Here is a 17,300-nt window from a genome sequence, read left to right on the forward strand (position 1 = left end):
CACCCTGAGACTTGGCCAAAATTGTATTCTGTAAAGGTGCATTGTAGCAGAAGGAACTTTTTATGTTTGAAAAAGGTTGCACTAAATTTAGAAACCTTTGAATCTTAAAGATTGTTCCCCTTAAAACAAGAACTAAAATGTTTTTACGGGAAAAAATAATCATCCGTATGAGCAAATATCGCTATAAAGCCCCCTGCATACACACATCGACCTCTCGTTGTCCACTTTGGACGATTTGTAATCTTCGACACTGCACCTTCTTCAACACGATTCTCTTTCTATCTCCCTCTATCATAGAAAGAGGGCATTTGGATAATCGCCTTTCAAACCGAAAGACCCTATAACAATGTATTGTACTTTTATAATCTGACGGTACTTTCTCGAAATATGGAATAGTCTGATCTTTGAATGATTGAAATACTATTCCGCTGTCCACACAATAATGGCTGAGTGTGAAATTCAGAAAAAGACCTGGAAAGAAACAAGTATTTCAATGAATTGTACGTGTGTCCAGATACTGTCCGTGTGAGGCGAACGCTTAAACTGTTGTGAAATACTGGGACAATAGGCTCAATGAATTTGAAAAAAGAACCCGATGTGCTATTTATAGCCGATTGAAGCATGGTCTATCTTGTTGCTGTTACGAGTTCTTCTGGGAATAACTTCTATATCTACTGTGTCCAGAAAAATATGGCAGACATTTGATTCAGAAGGACAGAATTGACGGTTTGTTACGGTTGACAAATAATGAATTATAATATGGAAGTACTGGCACAAGCTAAAAAAATTAACTCGTAATCGCTGTTTTCGTCTCAGGGGCACTGACCAGGTATTCGTGTAAGGGTAAGGTGTTCATTTTGCATAACGTAAATCACATTTTCTTTGTGTATTTCTTTGAAGAGTGAGTCCTGAACGAATTTTTTTCAAGAGTTACCACTGCCTGCAAATAGTAACCTCCGTTGACTGAATCGAAGACAACTTGGGTACAAACCTTTACCCCAGACTTCAGACAAAATGGCGTCAAGGAGAAGCGAACACAATGAACAACTCAAAGGCAAAGTCTGTGTCGTGACCGGAGCCAGCTCTGGGTTAGGGGAGAGCATCGCCATCATGTTCGCCCAGGGGCATCTGTCACCTTATCTGGCCGGAATGAGGTAAGGCTCCAGGCCCCCATGACCTTGTGCGTCCAGGTCAGTGGAGGTCAAGCTGACCGCTTTTTGGCCTTGAGCGGGGACGTTGTCGACCCCTCTGCAAGGAAGACGATTGTGGAGAAGACGGTAGAGAAATTTGGACGTCTGGATGTGTTGGTGGCTAACGCTGGTGTAGCAGATCCTCAAAGTGGGATTTTGAATGCTAGTGAAGAAACTTTTGATAAAATCATGAACACGAACGTAAAAGCAGTGTTCTTCCAGATTCAAGAAGCGGTGCCACATCTGGCAGAGAGCAAGGGCAACATTATCGTTGTTTCATCCATGTTGTCATTCATGGCGTGCTCATCCAGTATTTTGTATCCAATGTCAAAAGCAGCAGTTGATCACATGATCCGATGTCTGGCGTCGACCTTGGACCGAAAGAAATCCGGGTCAACGCTGTGAATCCATCACTCATTCCCACAAGAATTCTTAGGTTTGTATTTTGTCCTCAATTGTTTTATTTTCTTTTTTTTGGTAAGTGTTTTACGGCGCTCGCAACTGCATAAGGTCATATGATCACGCGAGACGTACTGAACTTTTTTTGTTGGTAGGAAATTTTGAATTTTGGCAGGGTGACGGCCTGAAGCCTAATCTTATCGATTTTAGACCACCAAGGGATATTTAATGTGTGCAACTTACAAACGGACTCTCCGAGATTTTTCGCCCTCGCCCGAGAAGGCTAGGTGTAGATCTTTTGTACCAGAAGATCAGGGGGATGTGGCTGAAAGACAGCAGTGAGAAGGAGCCAAAGATTAGCTGTAGAAAGGCTGCATTAAGAGTCAGGAGCTCAGAGGAGCGGGCAAAGGAGGTGAGGGAGTGGGGGTAGAAAGAGGAGACGAAAGCAGACGACAGAACATTGTTAGAGAGCAGGAAAGGAGGTGAAAGAAGACACTTTTAGAGAAGAAAATGTTTCTTTCATTACCCGGATTCGAATCCGGGACCTCTGATTGAGAGACCAACAACTTAACCTCTAGGCCACGAGAGCCCCCTGGCTTGCTTTCCACGTTGTACGTTATTTTATAATATTTTAAACAAAAGGTAGATCGGCATTAACCCTTTAAAATGAAACAAAGAAGATGGGCATAAAGCCACGAAGATGTCAAAAGAAAGGGAGAACCTGTTGCCTTATATAGAGTCTGAATTCCAATCAAGTAAGCACCTCAGGATTTGGAGCGGATATTTACGAAGATACACTGCCACTTTGATTTGATAGCGTATTGAAACAGTGAAATAACGGCAGTCGCAAAGCTAAGTTAAAAGGGAACATATGACCGTGAATGGGCTAGCCTTTAAACGAGAATTATATCCACTATTCCACACCAATCCCTTTCACTTCATCACAACCCACGACAAATGAACTAAGCAGGACGGCCCAATTTTTGACAGATACCAGACTTCAATTGTGATGCGATCGAGAAGAAGAAGATCACAACCCAGACAAAGTATGGTAAAGCAGCTCAGAAATAATTTGCATTGAGAACTTTCACATTTTGCTCTGCAACTAATTTTGTCTTTATCATGGGTTTCGGCGGTAAACTGTATGATCTTATTACCCCCCCCCCACACACACACACTCTCCCCAACTTTTAAAACCCCCTCCCTCTATTTTCAGACACTACACCCCCGATGAAGAAACTTTGGATAAGCTGTACACCCAAGTGCTTGTCTCAGAAAATGAAAAACAGGTGTGTGGTCTCAAGTCCACGTTTTGTAAGTTCTCTTTGTACTCTCACTCTGCTTTCTGTTCCACGCTAAACTGCTGTCAAGTACACCGTGATCCTAACCCCCTCCCCCCCCCGAAAAAAACAAAACAAAACAAACTATACCGCATTTTTGTAAATATTTCCCTCCGCACTGAAGTTTTGCATTTCAAATTTGTACACAACATTGAAAATCAAAAGAAATTTGTCTGATATTCATTTAAGATAATTCCACAGAATAGTTTTGCTCGACATAGCGCGTAAAAAAACCCAAACCATTTTCAGCTGTCCTCATTTTGTGGCATGACGCACTTGTTCGCATTAGGCCTACCACCAACGATCGCGCCATATTGCAAACTGCAGTAGTCTAACAGGCCAACAAAGGGTTTGTAGATAGTTTTTATCAAGTTTCCCTTGCCTGCTGAGATCATGGTTAAGATTAGTAACTAGCAGAGAGCTTTTGTATTGAACGTTTTCTCACCGCCAACTCTTTTCGTAAGTCTCGCACAAGATACGGTAGGCCTAACAATGTTAAAGTGCCCTTAATGCCTTCATTGATGTCAAGGGTGGAAATGTTCCATCAGTTAGGACCTGTAGAGAATCAGAACAAAAAAATCCCAAACAAAACGACCACTTTAGATCAAAGACACACCGTTTGCACCTCTTTAAACGTCACCAGGGCACAGAAATCGGAAGATAAGCCCCATGAGACGTCTTTCCGCAGACGATGTCTACAGCAAGGACTTTCCTACATCAGAACGGTTCGCATTTTCAAGGCAGATCTTCATCTACGGCTGTACCATTTTCCTGTTCGCGAAGCTGACACAAATCAGAAGTTTTCATGATTCCTCGATCGTCTTGAAAAGCGTGATCATTCCTCTAAGACTTTTGATTTTTTTGCAAAGCCCAAGTTCACATTTCAGGATATGTTAACTCCACAAATGCCTATTTGAGCAACCTCACCCGCCACCCTACTGTCTCTAGAAGCAACTCCATACTGTAAGGTGTACAGTGTGTGTAGCTTTGAGTACTCGTGGTTTGGTGGATCTTTGTGTTGGGCCACCATTGAACATTACGAACGACGCCTTATAATGTGACGAGTCCACAGGAGGACATATAGAGCACTAGTTCTCGGAGTTCCAGAATACAACAATTTTTTAAAACTCTTTAAAGAAAAGAAATATTATTGTTTAAATGTTACAGGGATGGAAAGATTATATTTTAAAAAGAAAAGGAAGGCAAAAAATAAACCAATCATTTCATGACCTTCCTTTTAAATTGCAAGATCTTTTAAATTGGTGCCTATTGCATTTATTTGTGGTTTTTCATAAGCCATTTCCGTGTTCGAAAACATGTTTCTTCTTTAAGAAATTTATGTCAAACAAATTCCTTTAAAATGAATTATATCTGTACCACATTACAACATTCTAGTACAAATTGTACATTAAAAAAATCACCCTGTATGCTTATATTTTTTTGTCGTGATCCTGGTGACAAAAATCACATGAATTACTGAAAACGGTACGCTCTGTAGAAAGTGTAGATTTTGTTCCTTGTATAAAGAATTTCTCTCCCCCACCTGTCTACTGCTTTGCCCTGCAAACCTTGAAATTGACCTGCTTTGTGTAAATTCAAATCAGGAGTTTGGTAGTTCCAAATGATTCTTCTTATTTCTGCTAGAAGACTCCGCTCGAAAGTAGATCACCTGTTTAGGCCACCCATTTTCTTGGCTGGGCACAAAACTTGAGGGAAACGTTTCAGAAAGAATGATAAAAATCCTTCTATTTCTAACTTTAAACATCCGAATGTTAGTCCTGGGGTAAGAGAAAAAAGCCCCCAGGATGTCTTTTTTCATCTTCTTCTTCCTTCTCAATGTGTCAGTCAATCCAGTGGTGTGCACAAACTATGCAGTCCTTGAAGATTTTCGAACGTACCATTTACCGTTCTTTCCCCTGTAGTGTAGTATTTTTATTGCCATGTCTGTGCTCTTGGTCAAGCCCCAAACCAGTATTTTAACAGCGGCCGACAGAATTGCTTATCGTGGTCCTTTTGCATTCCTAACTTTGGTATTCTCTGCGTTTAATGAGATGGTATACCACACTGGATAAAAACAAAACTTCTTTACGAATCTGCTTTACAGCACTAAGCTCCGCATCGGTATTTTCACATTCAGTTTAACGACCGCAGATCTCTTGGACCGGCGTCTGGGAGGTAATGATTAGGCTCCTTGGTGTTGCACGCTGAAGACGTGAATTCGATTCTCGATTGGAAAAAATTATTTTATTTTATTTTATATATTGGTGTCTCTGCTGGGATGCCACATTCCACACAGCTTGGATTGGCCCTTGTTGTTGGAGTCGAAGCAGATTGTGCTACAGAATGTTCTATATTGGTTCAGTATATTAACGTAAACAATCAATCAATTCCTTCAGTTACTCAACTCAAATTCAAGCCCAAATTCTAAAGAATTCCATCTATCTTTAAAAGTGTGGAGTTCCAGAGCCTCTAGAAATGGTTAATTAATCAGGGAAAACAAGCGTAGATTTTGCTACCTAAAAAAAGTCATGTATTGTCATATCACTTATCTCGACCCGTCCTTTCTTATTCTACAATGTCTCCTTATAATTATCATCTGATTTCGTATCGTCTTATTTAATCTCTTATCTCTTGTCGATCTGTCCATTCCTATTTCGTGCCATCCCATCTTATGTCATTACACACCATCTGATCTAATTGAGCGTGTCGTTGACATTAAAAAAATGTTTGGGGAGTGCGTATGGTGGGCGGTTGGCCCTTCTTTTCCTTTTATTTTCTGTCCGTCTATTCATCTTTATTTCCCAAAATGTTTTAGATTAAGGAGCTTCCTTGTTTTCAAACTCATTTTAGTACGCACACTATTCTTTTAAAAGGGTTGTTGGCGGGTGCTCTGGTGTGATTTTATCCCCCCCCCCCTTATCAAACATCTTTTGTTCTTACCTCTCCTCCCTTGCATGTTTCTCACTTGTAAAATGCCTAATCTTTGGCACTTATATGACCCATTCGTGTTGCAAGTGTCATAAAACGTTTACTAAAACTAAACTAAAACCGATTAAAAAATTATTTCCTTCAGCCTCTGGGCAATGTGAGCGTGACCAAAGAGGCAGTGGCTGAGGCTGTGAGCTTCCTTGCATCGGACGCTGCCAGATTCCTCACAGGTCTGTGTATGCCGGTGGATGGTGGCAGATCTTTCACGGGGACATAATTTGGGAAGTAGTCCTAGTGCTGGGGAATCTACCTATACAGTCACGTCCGGACTTTGGACACAGATAGCCCGAGACAGAGTGTTTTACACAACATTTACAAAGACCAAGAGTTGATGGAATTACAATTAAACAGAAAATTTGAATGACTTTAATTTTTGGAAATTGGTGTTGACTCCTGCTTCAAAATCCTATTATTAATATCATGTTTCCTCCCCAGTTCCATCTGGCTTACTTCCACCCCATTTTACAAAAAGAAGCACTGCAAACTTGAGAGTGCCAGAGCAAAGTGCATTCTGCTGAAAACACCACTCTTTCAGCGCGGTGCATAAAAAAACACTGTGTCCTTCCAGGACGGAGAAATAGGGGAGGGGGTCTGAAATTATAATTTGAAAAAAAAAATGTTTGGGGGGGGGGATGCCGTATCGACTACAGATCGTCCTCTAGCGCAGGTATGACACTTGATACCAATGCTGTGTCTTGGATGGACTTGGAAAGACAAACAGGTGACAATTTCAGGAATCAGGGGGATGTCGTGTCTTTAATTTAATTTCTCTCAAATACTTTTCTTCATCTCAACCTAGTGTGTTGATGGGAAATGAGTGTATCATGTTAGACCTAAAATAGATTGCATGTTGTTAGGTGTCAAACACCATGTAAAAGCCTCATTATAACAAGGTGATGGATGGGTGAAAGGTGTGGCTGGTAGGCCCGGTTCTTTGTTCCTTGTCTTGTTTTCGTCTGCATGTTTAGCATTTTGAAGCACACCGTAACTATAATCTTATACAATGTATATATCATAATTATGCCTCGTAGATGTGTCTCCTATTTATTAACACAGACTGATGGCAAAGGTGTCGAAACTAGTGTGCTGGTCGGCTATCAATTTTAGATCTATCAATTTATGCGGTTGTGACGATCTGTCAATTTATACGGTTATGACGATCTATCAATTTGTACGGTTGTGACGACTTCTAAAGAGAGAGAGAGAGAGAGAGAGAGAGAGAGAGAGAGAGAGAGAGAGAGAGAGAGAGAGAGAGAGAGAGAGAGAGAGAGACAGAGAGAGAGAGAGAGGGAGGAGGAAGAGAGAGAGAATAGAGAGAGAGAGAGAGAGAGAGAGAGAGGAGAGAGAGAGGGGGGAGATAGAGAGATAGATAAATAGATAGATAGATAGATAGATCTAGACAGGGCGATAGAGAGATAGAGAGGTAGGGAGAGAAAAAGAGGGATAGAGAAAGAGAGAGAGAGAGAGCAAGAGAGAGAGCAAGAGAGAGAGAGACAGAGACAGAGAGAGAGAGAGAGAGAGAGAGAGAGAGAGAGAGAGAGAGAGAGAGAGAGAGAGAGAAAGAGACAGAGAGAGAGAGAGAGAGAGAGAGAGAGAGAGAGAGGGAGAGAGAGAGAGAGAAAGAGAGAGAGAGGGGGGGGGGGGGAGAAAGATACTAGATAAAAGAGACTTCCCAGCGCAGTAACTGACCCTGCGTATTTTGTTTGCAGCAACGAAGACATTGACCACCATCACAGCCGTCGGTGTTACAACCTTCATTACCTGCAATTGGGGAGTAATAAATCCCTTTTACTAATGGGTCAAGGTTTTCATGTTGGCATTCTGAAGACATCTGCTTCTTAAAAAATTAATCTTATTACGAATTGGGACACTTGACTGTAACACGTGTTTCAAGCGATATATATAATGATCAGGCACTTTCAAAGTCTTTTCACAACCAGGACGTGGTCAAGTACTGACAGAGCATTATTGTGGTGGTGAATGGAATTCGATTTTTGTGTCGTAAAAAGGCATTGAAAAGCTATTCAGTTTCAGTATTTTTGACATCGCATCTGTTCGAATAGAAATGGCATTGTGCGCTTAAGTAAGATTCGAGTTTTGACACCACAGGTGCTGGGCCTTTGGAAGTACTCTTCAAAATACAGAGCCACGTACATTAGCCAAGCCGAGTACCGTATAGCTCATAGAATTGATAACTGATGTGGTGCTCGCCGTGGAAACGTCTGTCATATAATTCCAGTGGCGGTAGGTCGACCAAAATTTGCGTGGGGCTTGGGTTGCTTCCAGTTCTTTATCAACAACTAGCAAGCAATAAGAACTAAACAGTGATGGTTTTTCTATACTCACCGTGAGCCACGACATTTTGAGAACCATTCAAACGAGATGAGTTACCTTTATTTTCCATCTCTTTGTTCTTAGTTAAGTTCTTGTTGATGGTGGGGACGAAGCCGATTCACCTCCAAATGTCCTCTAATTAATTTTCATGTGATGAAAATGTTGCCTTAAAAGTAGTTCGAGCAGCTAACTGTTAAATCTCAGTGGCACAAACAAAAACATGCACACACAGCACTTCAAACATACTATTTCTATGAACTGGATTAGGCCGTATACTCGAGAAAGTTGAACGCACCCAGCAAAGAACCAATGAGCGCATAGGTATCTGTGTCAGTGGTGGAAAGTAAACTTTCCCCCAATTGTCAGGGCTTGGAGAGCGTGAGCCCTCAGTACAGTGTTCTTTTTTCAAGTCTTTTACCTTTTTTACCAGAAGAGTTTCATTAAGGACGGACCGTATAAAAGGTCTCATCCTTTGCTGAGCCCTATAGACATTTGGTTGGCTGCTGGGTTACTATAGTTGTAAGCGGTGACAACAGTGATTGGATAAACGAACAAGCCGCCAAGTTGATCACTCTGTGTTCGTTGCGTGCGGTCATAACGGTTTCAACTGCTAATTTCCCTATGGAGAAACTTTCATTTACTTTGGGATAGAGTTGGGGTGGGGAGGGGAGAGGGGCTCAAGCCTGTGAGCCCTTCACTACTCACCGCAACTGCATAAATCCAATTTCGGACTTAAGCTATACACGCTACTGAATTGCAAATTATTGAAACCCGTGTGTATTTTGCACGATAAATTGTGGGTGTCAGTGGCCATAGTACAGAATATCGCCTTGTTCGTATTTGAATGTGGTCTCCACAAGAAAAGGCATAATATCATGAAAAGAGGAATACAGAATATTGTTATCTGTCCGTTTTTATCAAACAGCAAACATCTGAAGCTGGGTGGGTGGTTGGCGGGTGCTCTGGTGTAGTTTGTTCCTTCTTTCCTATCAAACATTTATCGCCCTTATCTCCCCTTTTTCTTTTTTTATGTTTGTTACTCTCTTGTGACACCTCTAATCTTCTGGCGCTCATATGACCTTATGCAGTTGCGAGCGCCGTAAAACCTCTACTAAAACTATAACTAACTCTGAAGCTGCTACAGGCTACAAGCGTCTGTGGTGTAACGGCTAGGCGCTTTACCTTTGCGCACAAAATGGTTTGGTTTCAGTGAGGAGGAGGATTTTAATAAAGTATTTCGGTCTTTCTGCTGGGACATTGTGTCCCTCTCAGCTCAGGTTGGCCCTGGCACTGACAGAAAAGGTCGGAGCCTGCTTCCTAGATTGTCTAAATTGGGTCGATAAAATGGTGGTAAAGCACCTACATTTTTTAATTTAGAAAGGGGGCTCTCGTGGCTTACAGGTTAAGGTGTTCGCCTCTCATTCAAAGGTCCGGGGTTCGAATCCGGGTAGCGACCGAAAAATTTTCTTCTCTAAAATTGTCTCCTTTCACTGCTCTCTAGCAATGTTCTGTTGTCTGCTTTCGTCACCACTTTCTGCCGACCACCCCCTCACTTCTTTTGACCCCTCCTCTGGGCTCCTGACTTTTTCTGCAGCCTTTCTACTGCTACTCTCTGGCTCCTACTTACTGCTGTCTTTCTGCCATACCCCTGATCTTCTGGTAGGAAAGATCTACACCTAGACTTCTGGGACAATGGCAGAAAATCTCGGAGGTCCGGTGTGCAAGTTGTGCACGATAAAGATCCCTTGGTGGTCTCTAATAAATAACGGTAGGTTTCGGCCGCCACCCGGGCAAAACTCAAAATTTCCCACCAACCGAAAATGTTTAGTGTGTCCCGTACGCTCATATGACCTTATGCAGTTGCGAGAGTGGTAAAAAAAACTATTTAAAAAACTATTTTAAAAAAGAAACAGGCTGTACTCTGCATCCTACCAAAAGATTTTAGCCAAAAAGTATCCTGCACAGATGCCTTGTTACAGAAGGATCCATTTACATTTGAAAAGGGTTGCACTAGATTTAAAAACCATTTTAAAAGATCGGACTCCTCCGAACAACTACTGATTTGTGTTTACTGATAGTCAGGAACCTCTTCCATTCATAGTAACAGCATGGTAGATAAACAGCTGTATAGATGGACATGTCACTATACGTGTCCTTGCCAGGCGCGGTTCGTCCATAGAGCACGGTCGTGCAGTGCCGCCCAAAATGTTTTAATGTTCTATGACGTAAAGCACACACAATAATAAAATAAAAGACGCCAGAAACAAACACTAGCCAAATATTATATCAAAACTAGGCCTTCGCTGGAGCTATAACTGTCGTTTCTATTCTATAGCGCCGTAAATCATCTACTATGCCATGCCTAAGTTCATGCGCTGTATCTAAACATAACAGGATAGTCAACAGTAGAAACCTGACCTATAAATCGCTCTTTGGGATAACCCAAGCGATGACGACACTTGTAGAGAGTTTGGCGGTACATTAATATTAATAAGACGGCACATCTCAAATGTGCTCCTGCCGAATAGCGCAAAAACATAGCCCAGAGTAGGCAATCTAAAAATAAAGGCCATAGACTGTGCACCTTTCCATGCCAAAATTATGTGGGCCCGGGAGCAATCCAGCGGAGTGCTCAAGTGAATTGTGATTGGTTCAATGTCTTGTCGCTATTTTAAGTGACTCTGTGACCGTGAACCTAAGGGAGGTGAACGTGACATACTTAAGTCGCCGTCCTATGAGTTGTGCTTTTGAACGGTTTTGTAGTGGATTGGGGAAAGGTATTACTTGAGTGTTCAGTTCTAACGCAGGATGAATGAAATTGACGTTTAGCTAACAATGGTAACAAACAGATTTAGTTCTAGAAGTCACAAGTTAAAAGAATGAAAATAAAAGCACAAGGTCTTCCTTCACCAACCCAAAGATCCTAAAATTATACACCATCCCATTTACTCTGCCCTTGATTATCTTCATCCTAAGATAGCTTAATTGTGCACGCCCACTTTTTAGACCCACGAGCCGCCCCTGCTCCTTGCGTACACACGTCGACCTCTCGCTGTCCTACTTTGGACAACTCGTAATCTTTGACACTGAGACCGTCAACACGCTCTGGCCTTTTTATCACTATCTATCTTGGACAGAAGGCATTTGGATATAGTCTATAAGACTGGAAGACCACATACATGTATAATTATATATTTTTATAATCTTACGGTACTCTCTCTAAACCTGGAAAAGCCTGATCTTACAATTATTGAATTTCCATTATATTGTCTACACATTTATCTTGGTGTGTGACATTCGGGCAAAATGGCTGAAAAGACGTGAGACTTCCGATCTTGTAAAAATTCTCAGTGCAGTGTTCTGTGTTCAGATGTTGTCAGTGTGTGGTGGACGCTTAAACAAAATCTTGTGAAGATCGTGACGAAAAGCCCAACGAATTTGGAAAAGAGAAATACGTGCTTTGTGTAGTCTCTTGAATTGTGGTCTAAGTTGTCGTTATTTATCCTAACTTCTGAAGCCTCAGTATCTAAAGAAAGGGGATAAAACTTTGAATCGGGCTGATTAATAAATTAGGACATGTTAGTGTTGAAAAATAGTTAAAAGGTGGGAATGTTTAGACAGGGCTTTAATAACACGCTGCCATACGTGTACATGCATGTTTAAACAAGACTGTCAAGAACATACACGTTCGATTAAAATTCAATTTGGAATTAATATCAATTTTGAAATAATTACCCCCCCCCCCAAAAAAAAAGCAAGCGAAAGCGGTTGAAGCTTTTTAAAAATAACAGAATTTGCTATTGTGGTCTCCAGCGCATTTAGCAGGTATGCTTTAAGTGTTAGCTAATCGCCAGGAATATTTTTCTGCGTATTTCTTTGAACAGTAAGAGCTCATTGTATTTTATTGTTCAGAAGTTAGCATTACCGGCAAAGAGTTGTTTCCATTGACTGAATTGAAGACTACTTAGGCACAAAGCTTTACTCCAGACTTCAGGTAAAATGGCGTCAAGGAGAAGCCAACACAATGAACAACTCAAAGGCAAAGTTTGTGTCGTGACCGGAGCCAGCTCTGGGTTGGGGGAGAGCATCGCCATCATGTTCGCCCAGAGAGGAGCATCTGTCACCTTATGTGGCCGGAATGAGGACAGGCTGCAGGCCTCTTTGACCTTGTGTGTCCAGGCCAGTGGAGGTCAAGCTGGCCGCTTTTTGGCCGTGAGCGGGGACGTTGTCGATCCCTCTGCAAGGAAGGCGATTGTGGAGAAGACGGTTGAGAAATTTGGTCGTCTGGACGTGTTGGTGGCTAATGCTGGTGTAGCAGATCCCCAATGTGGGATTCTGACTGCTAGTGAAGAAACTTTTGATAAAATCATGAACACGAACGTAAAAGCAGTGTTCTTCCAGATCCAAGAAGCGGTGCCACATCTGGAAGCGAGCAAGGGCAACATTATCGTTGTTTCATCCGTGTCGTCAAAGATAGCGAGCACACCCAACATAGCGTATCCGATGTCAAAAGCGGCAGTTGATCACATGATCCGATGTCTGGCCGTCGACCTTGGGCCGAAAGAGATCCGTGTCAACGCTGTGAATCCTTCCTATGTCCCTACCAGAATTCACAGGTTCGTGGATCTCTATAAACCAAAATTGTTGTTAGAAATAAGACTTTACTTTCAACCTCATGTGTAATATAGGAAACAGATACATCTATTGGACACTAGTAAACCATAAATGGAACGCATCTACGAATATGTTTTCAAACATATTGAGAATTCCTTTTTTTATAAACTTCTTATTTTATTTAGCTCGATTGACGCCATCATTTTTTTTATAGCAACGAGTATGTATAGTCAGTTAGCCCTATAGTTTCCTGACAACATGGTGCAATAAGAATGACAATGTTTACACTTGTGTGTTGATAGGAAAACATGTATTTACGCCAATTATATAAATACTTATACATGTATTCTCAGAAAAGAGATAAATTGTGCGTTCTTATGCTAACAATCACGTTTTTTTCAAATAACATTTCTATAACTTTTCTTTTAAAAAATGAGGACAAAGCTTATATAATAAAAATGGTATTGCAAAATACTTGTGGAACAGACTAATAGTAATACACATTTGGTGTTCATGAAAGTCTATTAGATGTGTGTGTGTGTGTGTGTGTGTGTGTGTGTGTGTGTGTGTGTGTGTGTGTGTGTGTGTGTGTGTGTGTGTGTGTGTGTGTGTGTGTGTGTGAGTGAGTGAGTGTATGTATGTATGTATGTATATGTGTGTGTATGTTTGTGTACGCGCGCGCGCGCCTGTCTGTCTGTCTTTCTCTGTCTCTATTCATATCTCACCCCCACCCAGTCGTGTACGTTACGTAAGTTAGCTCTACCGATATTATTATTATCTTCGTTTTACCACCCGCAGTTCAACGAAGCCCTACTTTTCTTTCGCCACAGGGTGCCCAGTGAAACGGCGGGGGAGGCGCAAGAGTTCTTGTTGAACATTGAAGCCATGGTAGCTGCAAAGCATGTATGTAATCTAATGACGATTTATAATAATATATACTGTCATTATCAAAGCTTCATAATGAGTATTCTCTCATAAACACTTCAGCATTAATCCCCCCCCCCTCGCACACACAAATACACTGACACGTATACACACACCTGCGCAAACATACAACACACACAGATGCACACACATGAACACACATACAACACATACATACAACACACACATATATACAACACACGCACACATACACACACGCCTCCTCCCCCAACCAACACACCTACACACATTTATCAACCCATCCACACATACATGCACACACATGCTGGTTGAAATATCCTACATTTTGACGTTTTCGACTGGACGCTGGACGACCGAGGAATGTAGGTAACTGAAGACGAAACCGTTAGACAGAGAGCTCCTTTCTTTTGTACGTTATCGTTATAATACTATAACTCTGTGTGATCTTTTTAATCACGTAAATAACAAAAAATGTCCAATCCATTTCATGACCAAGTTGCAAAATTATTACCCCCCCCCCTCCTCTCCATGTCTAATAAAAGAATATATCACAACCCTTTTTCCCCAGCCACTCGGAAACAGATGTATCAGCAAAGACGCCGTAACCGAAGCAGTGTCTTTTTTGGCTTCCGATGCCGCACGTTTTATTACTGGTCAGTGCCTCCTGGTGGACGGAGGCAGACATTTGATGGGCTTCCTTCACCGCCCAGTCCCAAAATAAGAGTTCTGAACATCGACAGGGGGTATCTCGGATGCACATAAATGTATTCGTGTATTTTAACAATAAATGTACAGATATCATGAGACCTATTGCGTGTGCCTTGAATTTAAAAAAAAACTATATACATATAATTTTTTGGACCCTGTTATATATATATATATATATATATATATATATATATATATATATATATATATATATATATATATATATATATATATATATATCTAGGCTATGTATGATAGCATGCGACGCCGTGCAGTTCACAAAACGATTAAAACACAGAAATTAATACAGGCTGTCAGACTTTGATTTCACACATGCTTAAGGAAAGATGCTCTATAAAAACAAAGCTTTTGTAAAAACAAACAAACAAAAAGTAGAAAGAAACTGGTGCAGTTGGCAACAAGCCTGAGGGACAGACACAAGATAATTGAGGTTTGAATCTGAGGGGGGGGGGGGGGGGGATGTCTAACTTTTATTGTCTATTCAGGACAGTTTCTTTCAGTCTGGTGCTTTTACGTGGTGACCAAATTCTTAGCCATCCCTTTTTTTTAGTGTAGTGCTATATTTGACCAAAGCAAATATCACACACACACACACACACACACACACACACACACACACACACACACACACACACACACACACACACACACACACACACACACACACACACACATACTCACAGACACAGACACACACACACAAACACACAGTCGCACACAAGCAAGCACGCACATATACACATTTACAATACCTCCTTTCAAAAACAACAGTACTAACAAAGAATGTTTAAACTACAGTTAAAACTAACGTTCACTTAGTCCGTTAAAAAAGAGTCCCGAATCTGCTGCTCAAAGCAGAAACTTTAAAAGAAACCCGCCAAAAATGTACAACATTATGTGACACAATAATGCTAGAGCAGTACAAAATATGTTGTAACCATTTGTAGGTCCACCACGAGCAACAGAGGTATTTATAAAGTGTCTGATAACTCGATACTTTTCAAATCCATTTTGGGTCAGGTGCACACAAACACATACGCACAAACAACAACAACAACAACAACAACAACAACAACAACAACAACAACAACAACAACAATAACACCATACACACATACAAGCACACAAACATACACGCACAAACGGAAAACAACAACAGCAACACACACACACACACACACACACACACACACACACACACACACACACACACACACACACATCCGCGTGGGCGCATGCGGGCGCCTCCTCACCCGACTAACCTTCCCACACACACTCACCCAGCCACTATAATATAATATGCTCAAATAGGTCTTGTTGAAATATCCTAGAATCATATCGACCGTACGACCAAGGAATGTATGACCAAATCTTGTGGCAGTGCCTTATAACAACCAAAGAGTCTACATAACAAGAGGGGCCACTTCTCTCTTTGAGCCAATTAAAAAAGTGTCCTCAAAATTCGGTGGCGCCCTCTTCGCAAAAGCGCACCTTTTGCGAACAGAGTTATCCTACTTGAGTTTAAAAAATTAAAGTGAAACTAGCAAGTTTTTGAATGCATTTCGGAAGAACGCTTTTTTAAAATGGTTACGCTGACAAAAAAACCTCTTCCGGAGGAAAGGGTGATTGTTTTCTTCGTTTAATTTGACTTTAGAATGAAAGGCGAGAGGTCATTAAAAAACAAACAAACTAAAACTCTGCACTGAACGAACCCGAACTGCTAATGAACAGCAGTCGATCTGCGCACGCAAGGAGGTGCTATTCCTATTCTTCTTCTGGAAAAACGGAAGAGAGCTTCAAAACAGACTGCAGCACCATCTGAAGCAAAGAGCATACTTCCTGCGGACACTTTTTTGGCTTAGTGGCCCATCTTGTTATTTACTATCTTTGTAACAACTAAAGCTGTGCAGAAAGGTGCACAAGCACACGCCAGGCTAAGGATAGCGGCGACTACAGTTGCTGCGCACTTGTCCCTCTCATCTCTGACTCCGGCAGCACAATGTGCAGAAACACAAGGACAATAACCTAAAGTCTGTTTGGTATACAAAATACAGAAGCAATAATATTAACAGTAACAACCACAATGGCAGCAACAATAACAATAACAGCAGGAACAATAACAGAAAAACAACGTAATCGTCATGCTAAGTATAAAACAGCAACATTAACACAATAGCAGCAACTACGACTGTGACAAGGTCGACAACAACAGCAGCAACAGCAAGAAAAAACGACGATAAAGACAATAATAACAACAGCAACACCAATAATAACGACTGTCAAGAAATAAAAATCATGAGCAATGAACAACAATGTAAAATAAACATATTATTTAATACTATATATAGATAGATTTGGCATGATGGTCACCAAACTTTCATATCGTCTTGGTCAAATCTGGTCTTAGAAGGTTGCCGTCTACGTTGATCTTGAGGAGCTTCTTTTCGTAACGATCCATGTCGGCCGCCTCCGCCGACGTGTATAAGTATCCGGGAGTCTTTTGGGTTCCAGGAAGAGGCTCTTTGGTGGTCTGGGCCTTCCACAGAATCAGAAGGTGTGTTCAAAAGAACCGGGTCTTGTCTGAGATTGGTCGATTCAGCAATAGCCATGTTGCCACTCGCGTTACTTTCAACGGTTATTGCTGTGTGAGAAAGGGAAGAACATACAAAATGATTAATATACTGATCGCACAACAAGTCTGTTCTGTTAATTTGCGTACGGAGGCTCCCCCCCCACCCCACCCCAACATCCTCTTTCTTCCTTTGTTTTAGTTACTCTCTCTCTCTCTCTCTCTCTCTCT

General features: G+C 41.4%; 3 protein-coding genes and 1 long non-coding RNA gene across 4 annotated transcripts in view; 3 read left to right on the top strand and 1 right to left on the bottom strand.

Annotated features, from left to right (window-relative positions):
* The first annotated feature begins 1,172 nt into the window (after window positions 1-1,172).
* LOC118477125 (2-dehydro-3-deoxy-D-gluconate 5-dehydrogenase-like) lies at window positions 1,173-1,595 on the top strand. Its single transcript, XM_035972453.1, has one exon. It carries the CDS (start codon window positions 1,173-1,175, stop codon window positions 1,593-1,595), a length of 423 nt encoding a protein of 140 aa, XP_035828346.1.
* Window positions 1,596-2,811: 1,216 nt separating this feature from the next.
* LOC101864555 lies at window positions 2,812-6,292 on the top strand. Its single transcript, XR_004859154.1, has 2 exons — window positions 2,812-2,878; window positions 6,003-6,292. It is a non-coding gene; the product is annotated as an uncharacterized LOC101864555 (long non-coding RNA).
* Window positions 6,293-12,169: 5,877 nt separating this feature from the next.
* On the top strand, window positions 12,170-14,575 carry LOC101845035 (uncharacterized oxidoreductase MexAM1_META1p0182-like). Its single transcript, XM_005108554.3, has 3 exons — window positions 12,170-12,867; window positions 13,696-13,768; window positions 14,340-14,575. Exons 1-3 carry the CDS (start codon window positions 12,251-12,253, stop codon window positions 14,490-14,492), a joined length of 843 nt encoding a protein of 280 aa, XP_005108611.1. The 5' UTR covers window positions 12,170-12,250; the 3' UTR covers window positions 14,493-14,575.
* A 2,243-nt stretch (window positions 14,576-16,818) lies between these two features.
* Window positions 16,819-17,300, bottom strand: part of LOC101862216 (transmembrane protein 26) — an 18,824-nt gene continuing 18,342 nt past the window's right edge. Inside the window, exon 7 of the mRNA XM_013088182.2 lies at window positions 16,819-17,141. Within this exon, the coding sequence (XP_012943636.1) occupies window positions 16,867-17,141 (275 nt within the window). The 3' untranslated portion in view covers window positions 16,819-16,866. The remainder of the gene's footprint in view (window positions 17,142-17,300) is intronic.

This window comes from Aplysia californica, unplaced genomic scaffold (assembly GCF_000002075.1).
Source record: "Aplysia californica isolate F4 #8 unplaced genomic scaffold, AplCal3.0 scaffold00698, whole genome shotgun sequence".
In the NCBI taxonomy this organism is placed as follows: domain Eukaryota; kingdom Metazoa; phylum Mollusca; class Gastropoda; order Aplysiida; family Aplysiidae; genus Aplysia; species Aplysia californica.